Raw genomic sequence first — 19,966 nt, 5'->3', positions numbered from 1 at the left:
AGTTTAGGAGAAAGACATATACTTATATAAATGCAGTAAAACATGATGCATTTTAATGATTGGAGGGAAGAGGGCCTTGTGGGAGCAGCTAGAAGGAGAGGTAGCTTAGAGAGTTGGATGGAGAGTGGGTTTTCAGGAGATGGACCCCATCAAGGGAAAGGATAGGCTGGAATAGGGAAGCTCAGATATTTCACATGGGAAGAGCAGTATGTACAAATTCTTGGCAGCTAGAGAGAGGAGATAGTTTCTAAAATATATGTAGAAAAAATATTTCTTCACTTGTTTTCCTACACTGACATGTAATTCTTAAATTCGTATTGCATTTTTAAAAAGCTTTATTTACTTTTAATTGGTGGATTAAATTAAAATTTTGTGTTGGTTTGTGCTGTTCAACAATGTGAATCATTCATAATCATAATATAATCGTTCATAATTATAATACTCTTTAAAGCTGAAAATAAAGAAACTCCCCAGTGGGTACTATTTTGACATCATATCCCCTTCCTATTAAGCCTCTCTCCCCTTCCCCCCATTCCCCCCTCCTAGGTCATCACAGAGCACCAGGCTTGGCTCCCTTTGTTATTTAGCAACTTCCCACTATCTGCTTTACACATGATAGTATATATATGTCAAGTCATCATATATATATATACTACTTTCTCAAGTCGTCCCACCCTCACCTTCCCTCACTGTGTCCACAACACAACTCTCAACTAAGTTCATCAGTAGCATTTTTCTAAATTCCATATATATGCATTAATATAGAATACTTGTTTTTCTCTTCCTGACTTCTTTCAGCCTGTATAAGAGGCTCTAGTTTCATCCACCTCATTACAACTGACTCAAATTTGTGCCTTTTAATGGCTGAGTAATGCTCCATTGACTAAATCTACCACAATTCCTTTATCCGTTCATCTGTCGATGGACATCTAGGTTGCATTCATGCCCTTGCTACTGTAAATAGTGCTGCAGTGAACATTGGGGTGTACATGTCTTTTAGAATTGCAGTTTTCTCGGGGTATATATGCCCAGTAGTGGGATTGTTGGGTCATATGGAATTTCCCAGGCACAAAATTATTTTACGTTATGATTTTAGGTTGGTAACTTAAATAATGTATGTCATGAAATGAGCATCTCGACTTGGAATTCGGAGAGTATAAATATTTTATATTGTTGTTCAGTTGCTAAGTTGTGTCCAACTCTGTGACCCCATGGACTGCAGTACGCTATGCTTCCCTGTCCTTCACCATCTCCTGGAGTTTGCTCAAACTCGTGTCTTATAGTTCTACTTTTTTACCTTTGTATTGATCAATACAAATTAGATTTAGTGACATACCAATACCACATGTAGTCATTACACAGCATCTTATAAACAAAGTAAAATATTAACTGAATACAAATAAAATTGATGTGGTCCTAGAAGTCTGTGGCTCTAAGCTCTGTTACAGATACTTTCATGGCAAGCTTCACATTTGTGTTTTGCACACACAGGAGCTGAAGGACCCTCACTGTCGAGATGAGATGGCAGCCGCTCGAGGAGCTCTGAAGAAGAATGCCACAATGCTATACACAGCCTCCCAAGCTTTTCTCCGCCACCCAGACGTTGCTGCCACCAGAGCCAACCGAGATTACGTGTTCAAACAAGTCCAGGAGGCCATTGCCGGCATCTCCAATGCTGCTCAAGCTACCTCTCCCACCGATGAAGCCAAAGGCCACACGGGCATTGGGGAGCTGGCTGCGGCTCTGAACGAGTTTGATGTAAGCATCTGGGTGATGTATCCAGAAGGGAGTATGTTTTCACTGAGAAAACGTATTAGGGATGAAGGGATACCAAGATAGTATTGATTTACCTCTTTTGGAGGCTTATAATAGTAAGATATGTCACTCTTACTAGGAATCTGACATCTTGGTAGAAACCTAGTACTGGTCTTTGAAGGAACTGACAATTATATTTAAGAATCTGATTGTATTCAAGCAGAAACCCTGAATACTGTAACTTTCCTTACTGTTATAGTAAGGACAGTTTTTAATTTGCAAGTTTATCTTCATTATTAAGGGCTTCTGCTATGGCTCAGTAAGTAAAGAATCCACCTACAATGCAGGAGACATGCAGCTTTGATCCCTGGGTCAGGTCAGGAAGATCCCCTGGGGGAGCAACCCAGCAGGCTACAGTCCAGAGGGTCCCAAAGAACCAGACACGACTGAGCAACTAAGCACACAGCACTTCATTATTGAAGACGCAAATGTCCTAGGCAGTGTAGGTGTACAGTACCCGTATGTTGTGTCTGAGTAAAGGATTGCTCTCAGTTTCTTGATTTTTCAGTCCCTGGCGATCAAACTCCATTGTTTTCTCATCCTATCCAGGATCCCGTTCTTTCTTGCATCAGGACTGCCTCACCGCGCCTCAGGTGGCACCTCTGTTAGTCCCCTGAATGACTCACATTCTGAACCTGCTGTTTCTAGGGGTGTGTCCCAATGAGGGAAGCAGTGGAAGGAGGGCTCAGTGAGCCTGGGTATATTCGAGGCAACAAAATGAGCTGGAAGGATGTCTGTCATCAACGGTCCAGGCTAACAGCTCTCACCACTCTCTGGGTCAGGATATGGCCCATCTGTGAAAAGTTGGAATTCAGTTGAGTTTATCCCATTTTCAGTGAGAGCCTATATGTGTTGTGAGCTACAGACGTTTGTAAATAAGTAGCATCTGCTTTTAAGAGTTATGCTTTCCTATAGAGGAGAAAAAGGACAAAGAATGAACCAAGACTCTAAATGATAAAATACAATGTAACAGAAATTCACAGGAGAAAAATCAGTTATTTAACAGCTGTGTAAAAAAATGATGATTTTGCTCTTGGATATGTAGACATGAATTTTTGGCAGGAGATGATTGACTGCATGTTAGAAAAGAGGACCAGGAGAAAATGATAATTAAAGGCATGGAAATGGATGATACAAAGGAGAGATAATTATAACACTTTATATACAGATAAGGGCTTCCCTAGTGGCTCAGTAAAGAATTCTCCTGCGATGTAGGAGACCCAGGTTTGATCCCTGGGTGTGGAAGATCCCCTGGAGAAGGGAAATGCTACCCATTCTAGTGTTCTTGCCTGGAGAATCCCATGGATAGAGGAGCCTGAAGTCCATGGGATGGCAAAGAGTCGGACATGACTGAGTGACTAAGCATGCACACATACCCAGATAATAGGCATACACAGATAATTCTTCCCTGTTTTCACAGATGGCTCTCCTCTTTCCCTTATTTTTTTAAGTTAGTCAAAGAAATATATATATACATATTGAACTCAGACTATGTATTATTTCCAAAGTATTTTATAAGGATTAATTGTAATAAATTTCAAGTATTTACCAGAAATTGGGCCTTAATATGTAGTGTATTCACAAAGGTTTAGGAGACAACATAAAATTCATTAGAACTAATAAGACACTTCAATAAGTTTATCAGTTTTAAAATAAACATATAAAAGTCACTAGATTTCCATACTGTAAAAAAAAAATGAAATAATGGAAAAGAGATCCTGTTTACAAAGTGAACAGTAAAAACAATACTTTTATTTTACTAAATTTACAAAATTATTATTTTAATACTTAATTTTATTTATTTATAGATGCTAGAAATAATCCTGATACAGATATAGAGGACATAAGAGAGGAAATTGAATTACTCTACTAAGGGGTGAATGAGTGAGTGAAAGTCGCTTACTTGTATCCGACTCTGTGACCCCATGGATGGTAGCCTGCCAGGCTCCTCTGGCCGTAAAACTCTCCAGGTGGGAATACTGTAGTGGGTTGCCATTCCCTTCTCTGGGGGATCTTCCTGATCCAGGGGTAGAACCTAGGTATCCCACATTGCAGGCAGATTCTTTACCATCAGAGCCACTAGGGAAACCTTTACCAGGGGGAAGTTTTCCTTTTTGGTAAAAGATGTCAGGATCAGAGGTAGGAAAAACTGTTGACCATATCAATTTTTGTAAGATTCATACAGTCCTTATAAGAATTCTAGGAGGGTGTTTTTTTGGAACTTGATAGAGTGATGATAAGGGTTTTTTGTTGGTTTGTTTTTCTGGAATATGAATGGATGAACCCACAATTTAAGGAAACAAAAGTGAGTAGGTCATGCACTTAGATATTAACACATTGTAATGCCATATTTTTAGTGAGTACATTAGACAAAAAATGTCTCATCAGTTAAACAGAATAGAAAATTACAGTGTCAAATACAAAATTATTTCATGAAATGATGCTTTTTTTTTTGGAAATGGTGCTTTTTAAAATTAAGAATAGGTAGATTATTTAGATTTTGATCAATTGCAGTATAATCATAGTTTATTTTATAATAAAAAAGTAAACAGTAAAACCTAAGTGAGGACCTGGTAATAATGTAGAGGTGCACATACAGAGGACTCTCTTGAAGGACAGTCCAGACACTTCAGTAGCTGCCACCTTCTTCCCAAGAACATGATGCCTGCAGCTTCCCGTTCTCATTCTATCTCGATGATTTTCATTAAAAGGAGCCTTTGCTGCTGCTGCTGCTGCTGCTGCTAAGTGGCTTCAGTCGTGTCCGACTCCAGAGTGCCTGGGATTCTCCAGGCAAGAATACTGGAGTGGGTTGCCATTTCCTTCTCCAATGCATGAAAGTGAAAAGTGAAAGTGAAGTTGCTCAGTCATGTCCGACTCTTAGCGACCCTATGGACTGCAGCCCACCAAGCTCCTCCTTCCATGGGATCCTCCAGGCAAGAGTACTGGAGTGGGGTGCCATTGCCTTCTCCGAAAAGGAGTCTTTAGCCACAGTGAATTTAACAATCGAGGCATCACTGGGTATTATACCTTTAGACTCAGAAGGTAAAAACTTAAGGCCATATGGGGAAAATCTATTAGTAAAATATGTTGATATACTTTCCACCTGTTCTAATAGGGTGGCATCTTCTCATGCTGGACAAGTAAGGCTTTGGGAAATTAACACATGAATATAATAATTGAAGTTATTTTTAAAAATAAAAACTGTCTAAAAAATTAACTAATTCACTAATTATATTTTGTTAACTTTATATATCATTATACATATTAACTAGGTGGTTTATTCTTACATTAAGTATATGTAAACTAAGTCATTGTATATTCTATTAGCTACGTGTATTAACCAAATAATATTCTATTATTAAATGACTGTTAGTTCTCAAGCTATGTAAATTGCATAAAGCATTATTTAATGTCTAAAATTTTGTTTCTCAGATGTTGACAAAAATCAACATGTGGAACTGTCTCAATTAGTGGTAGAATTAGATACTAACTCCATTTGGTGTGGATCCCTAAAAACAGTTATTTAATAAATGCAATTAATTTCAGTACCTTCTCAAAAGTAATAATGCTACCACTGGTGTAATGCTACACCAAAAAATCTGGATAGCACTTAACGATATTTGAAATTTTCTCACTAAAAATAATGTTCTATTGCTCTTTACTTTGTAACAAAATTACACATTTCTCTTCCATATTTACATAATGAATATTTTAGCATTTTTTATTTCCCAGGCATATTGGCTTGAAATTGGTTTAGAATTCACAGGCATCTGTCTTGAATTCTAAATGCTATTCTCAGATATTAAACAAATTGATATTACATTGGATGAGAAACTCACTCAGACTTCCTGTGATTTACTTTTCTGGTAACATTCCTTCCTGATGCTTGGTTTAATGCTTGCCAAGGTAATAGGAATTTGAAAAAGTCAAACAACTTTGAGATTCTGAAGTAAAAGGAACCATATAAATAGAAAATACATTTTCAGTCATCTCCTGATGTTGAAGTCCATTTCATAATAATAGTCATCATTGTGTCAAACAGTTTTTCAAGAGGTAGGATGCAGAAGTGGCTTTGAGTTTCTTAGTAAATTAAGTACAAGGGAAAAATTAGTATTTTTGCCTTCATCTAAAATTATAGGATTGATTTTTACCTGGGTAGTTATAATTAGATCTCAATGATTGGTGATTGATTTTCTGGTGCTGTTATCCTGTCTACATGAATAGTTGCTGTAGTGATTTATCCAATAAAAGACTGAAGTAAGAAACCTGGTATTTTAACAACTTGAAACTGTTAAGACAGTCTCTAACGATACAACAGCAAAAAGTAAAATGACTGCTAATCAGTGGCACTATCAGCCTCTATTTAAAATGTGGCAGTTTGAGGTAGTTAATTTTATCTAGTGAAACTATCTACTGGGGGATACTGGAAAGAGCTTAGAAAAATGTAATGACTGCTCAGAAGTAAATCATGTTATAATGTCAATGCTGACTACTGGAAAACTTTCAAGAATGGGAGAGAGGAGAATGAAAAATTATTCCTACAGAATTTCCTTAAAAGAAAAGAGAACGTACCATATCTTATTTTCTGAAACTTTCTTTTATAGATAAAGATGCTTTCCAAATATGGAAATTCACACCATTCATGACCTAGTCTTTAAAATCAATAGCTATTTCTCTTTTATTTTCTTTTAAATCAGACAATTCCTCTAATATTAATTTCAGATTCCTCTCATCTTAAATGTTCTGGTTGTGTTTTTGCTTCTTTCTTCTCCCATTTCACTTGAGAATTTGCTTGATTAGTAATTCTATTTTTCTTTCATGTTCAGTTTCTTCTTCTGCACTTGTTCAGTCCCCTCAGCCTGTAGGAAAATGTATTCTATAACCAAAAAAGAAAATGAAATAAAATTGACTACCATAATTAACCATATTCTCATATTCCCCCCCCCTTTTTTTTTTTTTTGCTTAGTGTTAAGGAGTGATTCCAATCTACTTGCTGCTTACTGGCTATTACCTCTTTCAGCTTGTCATCTGCTCCTGTCTCTCCTCTATGTCCTCATATGTCCACTATGTCTGAGGATCTCGGGGGACCCTGCATTCATGGAACCTTTGCACTCTTATTCTCTAGTTCTTGACTGCTTCAACTTTGGAGGGAGGAAGGTGTTGAATAGTATTAACTATACTTTCCCTTTCATTGTATTACTTCTCATTTGCAAGATTTAAATCTGTGCCTGAGAAGTAGGACAGTCTGGTCACAACCACGTTGAGCTGAAATGTCATCATGACATACATACTCTATGTGAGCTGTCACTTGTATTTCTGCCTAATTTTTCATACCTCCCATCTACTTTCTCATGTTTTCTTCTTTTTTTCCTCCTTCTATTTAAATGTATTTTCTTTTCTTGATCTAGTTTCAGTTTTCTCACTGATCTGGTGTTCAGTGGATGGAAATGTTGGAATGTGAAAGTGAGAAATGATGTGACGCCTATATTACAGGTGGATGAGGGTGGCAAGGGAATGTAATCCGACATGGTGAAGGGACTGAGTGGGAGAGAATTGTCACTCCCCAGGGAGCCAGTGCTCCAGTGTTCACTCCCTAGAGTGACTTCAACTGTGTGCTGGTCTCAGTGGGTGCACTCATATTCCAGAATATCTAGTCCAAAGAAGGAGGTGAAGCAGAAGGATTCCAGGTGGCAGCAGTCATTTCAGGACACCAGCTCCTGAAATGGGGTCATGGAGAAAAAGTTTCTGGGTATCTGATAGTAATAGCAACCCTGGATTTGGGTTTGGGATCCAGTTGGAATATAGCTCCAGTGGAGAGCTGGAGGGTTATTAGATCACTTAAGTCAGAGGCCCACATACCTGACTTCAGAGATCTGTGTTGAATGAATCTGAAAAGTAGTTTCTCTTTTGACCCCCTTCTCCAAATATCATTCTTTGTCTTTTAGAATAGGAAATTATTTGTTATTATTATTACTAGGCCCAGATAGATGCTCCTGGGCAAGTATGGGTCCCTTAAGGACTCATGAACCAAAATTATGACTGGCTCATGGATTCTCAAAGGGTTTTATTGCTTCATGATTTCTACAACATCAGGTAAGCAGGGAGGCCACCATGAAAAAGACATTTTACTGAGCGTCTTGTTCAGTCCCTTCCCAGTTCTAACCCTCCCTTTTGCTGTGGAAATCAACATAGTTATTTATCAGAAAGGCTTACCCCAGGCCTCCTCTCCTTCTCTGATGTTGTGTACAGTCATTCCTACTGAAATCTGGGAACCTTCATGTTTGGCTAAGAAGAAAAAAAGTTTTCTGTGTATTTCTTTACATGAGAGTGAGGGTGGAGAGAGAAGAGGAACAGACCCCATCAGAATACTATAAACACACTGGCAGGAAAGGATTAGCAAGGTGGATGCCAAATGCGTAAAAATGAAAGCCAGTAAGCATGACCGCTTAGCTTTTGGAAAGCAATTTCAGATTTCTAATTCAGGTACTAATAAGATAGGGCAGACAAGCTCGGCAATTTTCTGCTTCTCTGAGTTCATGCCAATATTTTTGAAGGCTTAATGTCTGTACAGTTATATGTGTTAATTTTTAATGCTTTTTTTAAGTACTAAGTGCTTAATACTTAAAAATGCCCTCTACTGTATTCCTATGAGGTGATTCCCACTTAATGGCTATTGGAAGTAGCCTAGGATTTTGGTAAGAGCTCAGAACTTGGATTCAGGTATCTGGCTACTACTTCAAACCCTGTAAGTAACTAAGAATATGTGAACTTAAGTTACTGAGATAGCAACTCTAGGCCTTGGAATAAGGTTTCAGTATAGGAGAGCTAAGAGAGGTCATGAAGGTGTAAAGGAGAAATGCTTACTGAACAGCTATAGTTACTGCAGTGTTAAATGCTGCCATATCATATACACCTACATGCATAGTAGGCACCTAACCTGTGTGTGTGACAAAGATAAGATTAGGAAGAGTGAAATCCAAGAATTCCTGGAAGAGGTGGTGCATGAGCAGGAATTAACATGATGAATGTGAATGAGAAGGTTTCTCAGACAGAAAGAACATCCTTGCATGCAGAGGCATGGTGGGTAAAGTATGTGTAAGCTATTTGCTTCTGGAGCCCAGGGAGAAATCTGGGAGGGAGCTGGAGGAAGCTCCCTACAGGGCTCCAGAAGCTGGAGGAAGCTTCTGGGGCCCTGTAGACCATGCAGGGGGCTGGGTTTCAAACTGGAGGCATTAGGGAGTGGCTGGTGATCTAAGCAGAGGGACGCCTGGTCAGATTTGTGTTTTCACATATCCCTCAGGACTTCCTCAGAGAAGGCAATGGCACCCCACTCCAGTACTCTTGCCTGGAAAATCCCATGGATGGAGGAGCCTGGTAGGCTGCAGTCCATTGGGCTGCTAAGAGTCAGACATGATTGAGCGACTTCACTTTCACTTTTCACTTTCATGCATTGGAGAAGGAAATGGCAACCCACTCCAGTGTTCTTGCCTGGAGAATCCCAGGGACAGGGAAGCTTGGTGGGCTGACATCTATGGTGTCGCACAGAGTCAGACATGACTGAAGTGACTTAGCAGCAGCAGCAGCAGCAGCAGCAGGACTTCCTTGGTGGCTAAAACAGTAAAGCGTCTGCCTGCAATGCGGGAGACGTAAGTTCAATCCTTGGGTTGGGAAGGTCTCCTGGAAAAGGAGATGGCAGCCCGCTCCAGTATTCTTGCCTGGAAAATCCCATGGACCGAGGAGCCTGGTAGGCTATAGTCAGTCTGTGGGGTTACAAAGAGTCGGACGCAACTGAGCGACTTCACTTTTGCTTTTGGCTGCAAGGTGGAGAATGGATTTGAAAAGGGCAAAGCTGCAGTATATGAGAGTGATTAGAGTGAGAGGTTATGCATGTCAGTACATTGTGGGAGCAGAAATGGGAAGAAGTGTATGTATCTGAACCATGTTGAAGGAGCATAATCAATAGACCTTGAGAACCATACTTCTTATTTTCATATATCCAAATAATTAATGTAAGATTTAATTATTCAAACAAACAAACAAGCAAACATTTTTATAATTCCAACTGGGACATCTTGAGAACTTTCAGCCCTTTGTGGGATATTTGATTTTTTATATAATATAACTTTCTTGCATTGATTTCTTTTTTTCCCTGGCTTTTAATTTACAGTCCCACCAATATGACTATTAAATGCCTAGTAATTTATGGATATATATTTTGAATTTTTTTAATCCAAATTCTACAACATCTAGGATTTTTCTAATTTAGTTTAAGCTATTTAGGTTTAAGTGAAAGTGAAAGTGAAGTCGCTCAGTTGTGTCCGACTCTTTGCGACCCCATGGACTGTAGCCTACCAGGCTCCTCCATCTATGGGATTTTCCAGGCAATAGTACTGGAGTAGGTTGCCATTTCCTTCTCCAGGGGATCTTCCCGACCCAGAGATTGACCCTGGGTCTCCTGCATTGTAGGCAGATGCTTTACCATCTGAGCCACCAGAGCTCCAAATTAGCATGCGTTTATTAGTGTTTATTTTACTTTTAAAAAGCAACAACAGACTATTACAGTGGAGAACTATTACAGTGGAGAACTATTAAAGTGGAGAACTTTTCCTATGTGTTAGGACATAATATCAGTAACTACAAGGTAGAAGACCCAGCAAGTCTCATATCTTCTCCCTATGGACTATCTCTGAATTTATCTGCCCTGGTTTCACTCTGGAAACTAAACTCACCAAAATAGCCTTGCTACCCAGAAACAAGCAGTGGTGTTTTTAGCATTCTTTACTATGCACTGACATCTGGTGGTCAAATAGAATATTAAGTCATACTCCAGTGAGTTTCTTTATACCTGTAAGTGTAGCACAAACTAAATCCATCCTACATGGTCCAAACTCAGGGGATGCAAGAAGGTGCAGTTGGCCCTCAGAGAATTGTTAGTCTGCTTGTGACACCTTTCTGTACACTAACTTTATGCAATGGATGTTGCATTAATCCGTTTTTGAAGTTTGTAACCCTGGGGTGGCAGTAAAGATAGATACAGATGCAGATTATAACAAGAGATGCTCAGGGCAGGTGGAGAGTTTGGGGTGGTTCTGTTGGCAGAGCATGAGGCAGTCAGCCAGCATCTGGGACAAGGTATTCTTCCTGAGCAAGAAAGCAGAGACCCATTTATCTGGCTTCATCATTTATCATTGAGAAATCTTATTCCGGAATATTGATACCTCTCATATCCTCTTGCTTCCAAGAAAATTTAACTTTTTTAAGGTGTAATAAGCCTAAGAGTATTTCCTGATAGCATCATTTGCTTTTATAGTATGTCTTTTATAATTACAACAAGGAAATATCCCAAGGCAATTAAATTTTCTCTTCTACATTTCAATTAGCAAACATAGAGCTGCAAAAAGTCACTGAGCAAATAACAGAATGAGATTTGAAATACCCTTCTTGAAAATTTCGGTTCAAATTCTCATTTATTTGCCTCCCTGACGTCTTTAATCAAAAGTGTTATGTTTCCAATCTGGTTTTATTTCTTTTCACAAGGGGAAATGGGAGAATCTGTATTTTCCCCAGGATAATGATTTTCTCTATTAGGAACATTGATTCTCTGGATCTGAGCTCATCTTTATTTCAAATAATTAGCACTAAATCTAATAGTGAATACTAATGTAATTGATTATCATATTCTAAACTGTCTAAATGTATGATGGCAAATATTTTGATTATCATTTATTTATTAATCATACTGTAAAATTTGGGAACCAAGCAAGTCTTTTTATCTAGTGAACTCTTAAATGGTGAAAAGTGTGATCTATTTAAAATGTTTACTTCCTTAGTCTTATTTTTCTTTATGATTTCTTATGTTAGAAGTGCTTGTCTATACTTAGCCCTCCAGATTTATACCTCCCCCTTCTCGTGTGCTTCCTATGATACAGTAATGACAATGTGCTTGGTACTCATGGATAAGATTTAATTTGATTCTGTGGTGAAGTAAACACACACACACACACACACACACACACACACACACACACACACCCCCCTCCTGCCCCTAAAAACACTCATTTGGATTTTTCACCAACCAAATTCCTTAACACACTTCTGGAACTTCTCCTGCAGCGTATTTGGGAAGCTTCGCTATAACCTGTTGAGTCCCATTGCTCATTTCTCCACATGTTCTCTGATGCCCTGTTTTGTTCTGATTATACACATGCATTGAGCGAAGGCTGTAGGGAAATGGTTACCCGCAGATGTACATGACAGTAAGAAGGGAAGGTGGCTGAGGTAGTGAGAGCGTAACTGAGGCCCTGCTTATCTTCTGGTCATGCTGGCTTCCCTCATGCATCATGGAACAGCATGGTGCAGGGTGAATGAAACAAGCTTATGTCTGAATCCAGACACGAAAACTCTTCCCTCTGTGCCTCTGCTTCTGGGTCTATAACAGGGAGTAATAATGTTGACTCCTCAAAAGTGTGACAGTAATTTTATGGTATGAACATTCATAGGTGCCCAATCCATGGTAGGGTAATAACTTTTTCCTCTTAACCCTACTTCTCTTAACAGAAATGTCAGCCAGACATCTTCTAACCAAAGTTAGTGCTAAACCTGATGCCTAGAAAAGCCCTAGGAATCAGGGCCTGATTGAAAAGTTGTTAATTAACTGACAGTAGCTATAGATACAGTAGACTTCCTTGGTGGCTCAGATGGTAGATACAATAATATTGTTCACTTTCCTGCAGCCATATCCACACCGTCATGCACAGCAACTTCCAAACAAGGCTTGGCCAAAGCATAAGCAATCTTAAAAAAATTGTATTAGTGTTTTTTATTGAAGTATAGTTATTTTACAATGCTGTGTTAATCTCTGCTCTACAGCAAAGTGGTTCATATATATATATATACACACACACATACACACATATATACATCTGAATATACATATATGGGTGTGTGTGTGCTATGAATTTTTCCCCCCTGTATTTATTTCCAAAACTTTTTCTCACTAATATTCCTTAATTAAAAAAATATTTTGCTTGAAAAAAAGTGAAACTATTTACAGACATATTGCAAGTATAAAGGATACCACATATTCTCTACTTAGATTCACCTATTCTTAACATTTTACTCCATTTGCTGTGTCCTTGTCATCTTTCTCTCACTTAGGCACACAAAATCTTTATTTTTGAAAGGTTAAAACCAATCTTATTTTACACATGCACACATATACATGTGCACACACAAACAGCAGAGAGTCTTTCCTAAATTATTTCCATTAAGAATTACAGATTTATAAAAGGGGTGCCCCCAGAGTACCTGTACATTTGCTAGTTTGCCTAGTTCAAAAATTATTACTTTATTGAAGGGTTGTAGTTCCAACAAAGTCTCCCCAGATATTGACTTTTCACAGTAATTACCAGGAAAAACTGTGTCCTTGAAACTAGATGGTTACATAAAGTAATCACTTACTTAAGTCTGACTAATTCATGCCCACATATTCTCAATTTTAGTGTTTAAAAAATACTAAATAAATTTTGTTCCCGGTGGGTCATGGTATAATATTGAATACATTCTTTTAATCATTTTATAAAGTTTGATTTTAGAAACGTTATTTAAAATGCTAAAAAAATAAAAAGTGCTTTTCAATTAGGTCAGTATTAAAAAAACTTGACATTTTAATGATAGAACACTATCTATTTATCCTTGATAGAGAGACAGGGAGAGACCCACAGAGTCCATTCATTTTGAAACTAATTTCCTACTAAGATTTTCTTTTCTTCATCACTCTATAAAACTTTGAAGTTGGAAAGGGTATTCAATGTCATCCAGTTTCATTTATCATGAGTTCTGAAGTCTCTACTCCACACGCCTGGCAGTGCCTTCTGCCTTTGGAGGGCATTGCTGGGAGGAAATCATTGGTGGCCATTTCTTGTTCTGTTTTTGGAAAGCGCTGAATGTTAAAGATGAGAGTTCTGTCTCAAACTGAAATTTCCAGAGCAAATGTCCAAAGCACTTAACCTATCATGATTGCTAGGCTTTACCATATTTCACTATGGTCATAAAGTCTTATTTCCTCCATTAGATGGCTGGGAATTCCTATGTCCCTGCTTACCAGTTTTCACATGAGATCCGTAGTTAATAAATATTTTGGGATACTTGAGTCTGCCAGAATTTTGTGTCTCATCTTGACAAAGACCTTTTAAGTGATTTCCTTTCCAGTCTTCCAATCTTCTTCAGCCCATTTTCTCACATTGCCACTAAGTTGTCTTTCGAAAAACCTGAAGCTTCCCTGTCTTTTTTCTGGTCTACTGACACAAGAGAGTTTGAGAGTTCCCACTCACTACATGTCAAACAGCTGCTGTTGATTGGCCTGGAAGTAAAAGAAGCCATTGGTTTTCATGTTTCAGGTGGGACTGTTTTGATTGCCTCCTGGCCTTCCCTGATGGTTAAGCAGGTCTGTAAGCTTTCAGACTGAAAGCGACTGAACTGAACTGAACTGAAGCTTTCATTTCCCATGGGTCTAATGAGGCCATGGTGGTTTGCTGCGAGAATTAATAAAACATACAAAAACGCTTTGTAGACTGGCTGACATAAACACTAAATAAATACTAGTTATGGTGCTGGTGAGAAATGAATGCCTTTGTATTATTATCTTTCACAGTATAAAAATAATTTAATTTTAATTTGTTTTTTTGAAAATGATCTAAATTTACCTATTTGGTTGTAAGTTAAAAATGTTTCAAAATGTGTTATTTTAACAAAGTTTATATTGTAAATCTAGTTAATATGGACCTAGTCCTCAAAGTAGACTCTCAAAATTTTATATATTTACAATCAAAACTAAATAATGGTCAGACTGCCACATACTTGAAAATGTAAATACAAGCCTCATTACTGGTGAATCATGTGCTGGGAAATAAGATATAAGCCACCTGTGTGTCTTTGGCCCAGAAACTTCAAACAAACAGTTTTCTAAATCATTGCCAGTAACTTTGATTTACCATCTATATCTTTTGCTAATGTCAACAGCAATCCCAATTCTGCAGTTTGTTCTTTGTTGTCATTTTCAGCTCATTATGCTTTTTGTTTATGGTTATACATTTATAATTATGCAAAAACCAGTTGTACATAGATACATTTTCTCAGAGAATAATTGCTGTATGTTATAAAATCGTCACTCCCTAGTGACCACTATTTACTTTCCTAAGTAAGGAGTAATTAATTTAAAACCAGCACTCAGAGTCAATGTCTGTGTACAGGGATGGGCTAGGGGAAGTGGGGAGAGATCCTTTGTAATTCATTAGCAACTTTCCATCTCTGTGCTCTACTTAATTGCTTTGCACAGCCTTGTATGTTATAGTAAAGAAAGGCTAATTTTCTTATCAGTTAAGTGGTGCCAGACTAGAGCAGAATAGAGAATTCTAGGATGCAAATAACTATGGTAAAACCATGCACATTTTGACTGGTTTAAACTCAAGCAGTTCAGACCCTCTGCCGTGTAACTCGGGCTTTCCACAGGCTGTGTGTGCGGAATAGAGATAAGTGGTGGAAGACATGGCCAGTGATTTGTATATTGCTGAATGCTGGTGAGGGTGGAGATTGGGAGGTACAGAGTAGAACAAGGAGTCTAAGCAGTGAAAAGAACATAGCAAATATAGATAAGAGTGAAAGAGCCTAAAAGAACTGAGACCAAGAGGAACATACCAACTACATGGAGTGCAAACATAGGTAGATAGCATTTATTCAGGCAAGAAAGCTAACAGAGCTGCACTTTCTTAGATGGCAGATTGCTCAGAAGTAATAGGGCTTCCATCTTTCATGACTCTCCACATGAAGGTTTTTTTGTAGTTACTGTTTTATTTTATTTTACTAATTGGAGTATGATTACTTTACAATGTTGTGTTAGCCTCTACTGTACAACAACAGGAATCAGTTACGCTGTGCTGTGTTTAGCTGCTCAGGTGTGTCTGACTCTTTGCCACCCCATGGACTGTAGCCGGAAAGGCTCTTCTGTCCATGGGGATTCTCCAGGCAAGAATACTAGAGTGGGTTGCCATGCCCTCAACCAGGGGATCTTCCAAACTCAGGGATCGAACCCAGGTCTCCCACATTGCAGACAGATTCTGTCTGAGCCACCAGGGAAGCCCAAGAATACTGGAATGGGTAGCCTATCCCTTCTCCAGGAAATCTTGCTGACACAGCTTGTGGAAATCCTGAGTTACATGACAGATCTTCCCTCAGGAGTCAAACCAGGGTCTCCTGCATTGCAGACAAATTCTTCACCAGGTGAGCTACCAGGGAAGTCCTAAATCAGCTATATGTATAGATATATCCCCTTCCCTTTTGAGCCTCCCTCCCACCTCACCCCCTCCATCCCACCCATCTAGGTCATCCCAGAGCACTAAGCTGAGCTCCCTGTGCTATACAGCAGCTCCCCACTAGCTCTCTATTTTATGCATCCACATGTAAATCCACGCATTTACATGAACAGTAAAAAGAAGTAGTGCATTTGTTATCATGTATTTTAATTCATGTTCTTTTAAAAGGTATCCCATTAAAAAAAATTGTGGTAGCAATTTTACTGCTGATACTTAACATGGTCTTGTGCATAGTTGGCTCTCAAGAAACGTTTGTTGAATGAGAGAAAGAAGGAATGTGTGACCTATCTGCAGGAGACCAGAGGAGGCAAAATGAGTATGTCAGTTTAGTTGAAAGGGTTATATTAATACTTACTGTTCAAACCTATTTACATTTAAGAAGGAGAGAAAGTATTGATGGTGCAAAATTGCTGACAGTAACAACAAAAACAAAAATGTGTATTTGACTTTGCCATGTGCTTTGGGTTTAAATCAATATATCTTAGATTTTGATAGATTTAAAAGTCATCAAGTCATCGAGCCACCTGCCTTAGAAGCCTGCCATTTGTGGAGGTTTAACTGCCCAGGTAACTGTTTTCATGCTGAGGCATCTCTTTGCTTAAACTGATTCTTCCTCCAGGTAACATTTCCTTTAACTTTCTAGAATGACTCTATTGACTTTTTTTCCCCTTGCCTCTTTGATGCTCACATCTCCCATCTCCTGGGCTTGCTTCTCTTTCCAGCCACTTAAGTGTGTTTTTCCCTCTAGAGTTCTATCTTTACTCTGTTCAGTTTTCACTAAAGGACCTCCAGGCTTGGCTGGTTGGGGTCCCACGTGCTTCAAGCCTGTTTCTCTGGTCCCAGCTTCTCTCTGGAGTTCCAGACCGGTGTCCATCTGGTTGTGTGACATGTTAATCTGGATAAAATCTAAGCATCCAAACGCTCTCAAACTAAACATAATGTTTTTCCCCTGTCAAGCCTAGCCTTGCTTTTAGTAGTTCTTATTTTAAAGTGTGACCTTTATGCAGTGAAGGTACTGGCACCCCACTCCAATACTCTTGACTGGAAAATCCTATGGACGGAGGAGCCTAGTAGGCTGTAGTCCATGGGGTCGCAAAGAGTCGGACACGACTGAGCGACTTCACTTTCACTTTTCACTTTCATGCATTAGAGAAGGAAATGACAACCCATTCCAGTGTTCTTGCCTGGAGAATCCCAGGGACAGAGGAGCCTGGTGGCTACCATCTATGGGGTTGCACAGAGTTGGACATGACTGAAGGCAATGGCACCCCACTCCAGTACTCTTGCCTGGAGAATCCCATGGACGGAGGAGCCTGGTAGGCTATAGTCCATGGGGTCGCTAGAAGTCAGACACGACTGAGCGACTTCACTTTCACTTTTCACTTTCATGCATTGGAGAAGGAAATGGCAACCCACTCCAGTGTTCTTGCCTGGAGAATCCCGGGGATGCGGGAGCCTGTTGGGCTGCCGTCTATGGGGTTGCACAGAGTCAGACTCGACTGAAGCGACTTAGCGGCCACAGCAGCAGCAGAAGTGACCTTTATAAATGTGGTTATTCAATCTAGAAAGCTGAGAGTCTTACCTGCTTTCCTCTCCAGTTAATCTTAAACTCTTGTAAATTCAATTCCTTTTACAATTTTTGGCTGGACACTCTCTCCTTCATGTTTTATGACCACAGTTTATTCAGGTCCATGTTTTGGCCTGAACCATTGAAATAACCTGCTCACTGGTTGTTCTGCCTGCTCACCTTCCATCCCATTACCTCTGATGGTCTAGCTTTACCAAAATGCAAATCAGATATTATGTTTTCTTTACCAGTGAAATTCCATCTCCGGAATATAGTTTAAAGTTCTTAGCATGGCATCAGATCACTTCACTAGGACCCCGACTACCTCTTTTATCTCAGATTCTCTTTTTTCTCACCTTCTGTTCCATGTCCTGTCATAATTAATGTTTATTATTCTTCAGATGTACAATTGCTCTTTCTTTCACATGTTCCCTCTTGTGACGCTTTCTTTGAAATCTTTGCCTTTTTTTATTAGTTAATTTTGTATTTTATACTGAAGTATAGGCAATTAAGAATGTTGTTATAGTTTTAGGTGTACAGCAATGCTACTCAGCCATACATAAACATGTATCCATTCTGAGCAGTGTTTCATGTGCTATCCAATATTTTGTTGGTTATCTGCTTCAGACATAATAGTGTGTACGTATAGGCTTTAAACTATTCTCAAATGGTATTTTTATTTATTTATTTTTTGATAATCAGTATCTCTTTATTATTTTCTTTAAAATTTTTATTATTATTATTATTTACTTTACAATATTGTATTGGTTTTGCCGTACATCAATACGCATCCACCATAGGTGTACACGTGTTCCCCATCCTGAACCCCCCTCCCACTTCCCTCCCCATACCATCCCTCTGGGTCATCCCAGTGCACCAGCCCGGGTGCTTTATTCTTTGAAACTGTCTCTAATTTTCCTTTTAACTAAACCACTGTCCCTTTTATGTTACTACTAGACATTGAGTATACTAGTAGTAAGTGTATTATTCTGTTCCCAGTTCTGTGTCTACAGATGTGAACACCAGAAGGACAGAGACCAGGTCTCATTAATACTTTCATCAATATGGTGAGCATAAACGTTTGTTGAAAGGATTCACAAATGAAAATGCTTACTGTTTTGATCTTAGTGGCTCAGTAGATTATCCTCCAATAATTTCTTCTTAGCCTCCTGCACTGTGGCCATATCAATTTCCCCAGAGGAGATATGACACTTCTTCATAAACATTCTGTTGTGTTCCAAAGGGCATCCATTATCTTCTCAGTTAGGTTAACCCTTTTCGGATGTCTATGTTCCAGTGTTATACAAAGACTCTGTATGATTTAAAGTATTATCAACGGATGCACATCAAAATCCAGACTTCAAAGGAGAACATAACATCCTCATTAAGTACAAAGAATATTTGTCAGGCCATGCTGTGTTTCTTGAAAAGCAATTAACGTATTGCACATTATTCCTGTGAGAGGCAAAATGTATCTTTCTCATCTTAATTTGCGTACTTAAAAGTAGACAGAAAAAGATAGATGAGTTTACACTCAAGGTGTATGCATTTCCCTCGTGGCCAATGAACCAATTTCCTTTTCATATTTGCAGAATATTGATACAATTATTCTTTCATCAGACATGAAATCTGAGTGTATAACCGGTTTGTGGAAATCACCTAGTAATTTATTAGGTTGATAACAGCAATTAAGTCATAATTGCTTCTGAGAAATATAAATTGACTTTCTGTGTTAAGTGGATAATTTAACATTCCAAATCACAGACATAGAGTGTAACTAATTTGAGGGATAAGAAGTTTGTTTCTCCTATTATTAAACTTAGAAAAATTTAAACCATTGACAATCCAGTAACTAATTATTTGGTTGCTGGATTATTGGGTTCATGTCACTTCTTGATTCTTTTCTCAGGTTGCTTGCCATTTTTACTATTTAAGGATATATGGAGGAGAGGATTTTAGACAGAAATATAACATGTGGATAAGCCCTAGTTTTTTTAAATTATTTAAAAACATTGTTCTTGTAAGTGAGTAAAGTGAAAGTTGCTCAGTCATATCCAGATCTTTACGATCCAGTGGGCTGTAGCCTGCTAGGCTCCTCTGTCTGTGGAATTCTCAATCTGTTAATTGGCAAATATTTATCAACTACTTATGTGCAAAGCATTCAGCTGGGTGTAGTAGAAGATACAAAAATGTGGGGGAAAAACGTCCTAATTGG

General features: G+C 38.6%; 1 protein-coding gene across 5 annotated transcripts in view; it reads left to right on the top strand.

The window, feature by feature from the left end:
• The window catches only part of CTNNA2 (catenin alpha 2), a 1,359,097-nt gene that overhangs the window by 466,607 nt on the left and 872,524 nt on the right, over nt 1-19,966 (top strand). For all 5 annotated transcript variants that reach the window (XM_027555570.1, XM_027555573.1, XM_027555568.1 and 2 more), the window contains exon 6: nt 1,492-1,758. In XM_027555570.1, coding sequence (XP_027411371.1) covers nt 1,492-1,758 — 267 coding nt within the window. The remainder of the gene's footprint in view (nt 1-1,491; nt 1,759-19,966) is intronic.

The sequence above is a fragment of the Bos indicus x Bos taurus genome, chromosome 11, assembly GCF_003369695.1.
Source record: "Bos indicus x Bos taurus breed Angus x Brahman F1 hybrid chromosome 11, Bos_hybrid_MaternalHap_v2.0, whole genome shotgun sequence".
NCBI classification, from domain to species: domain Eukaryota; kingdom Metazoa; phylum Chordata; class Mammalia; order Artiodactyla; family Bovidae; genus Bos; species Bos indicus x Bos taurus.
This window is presented reverse-complemented; position numbering and strand designations above follow the sequence as displayed.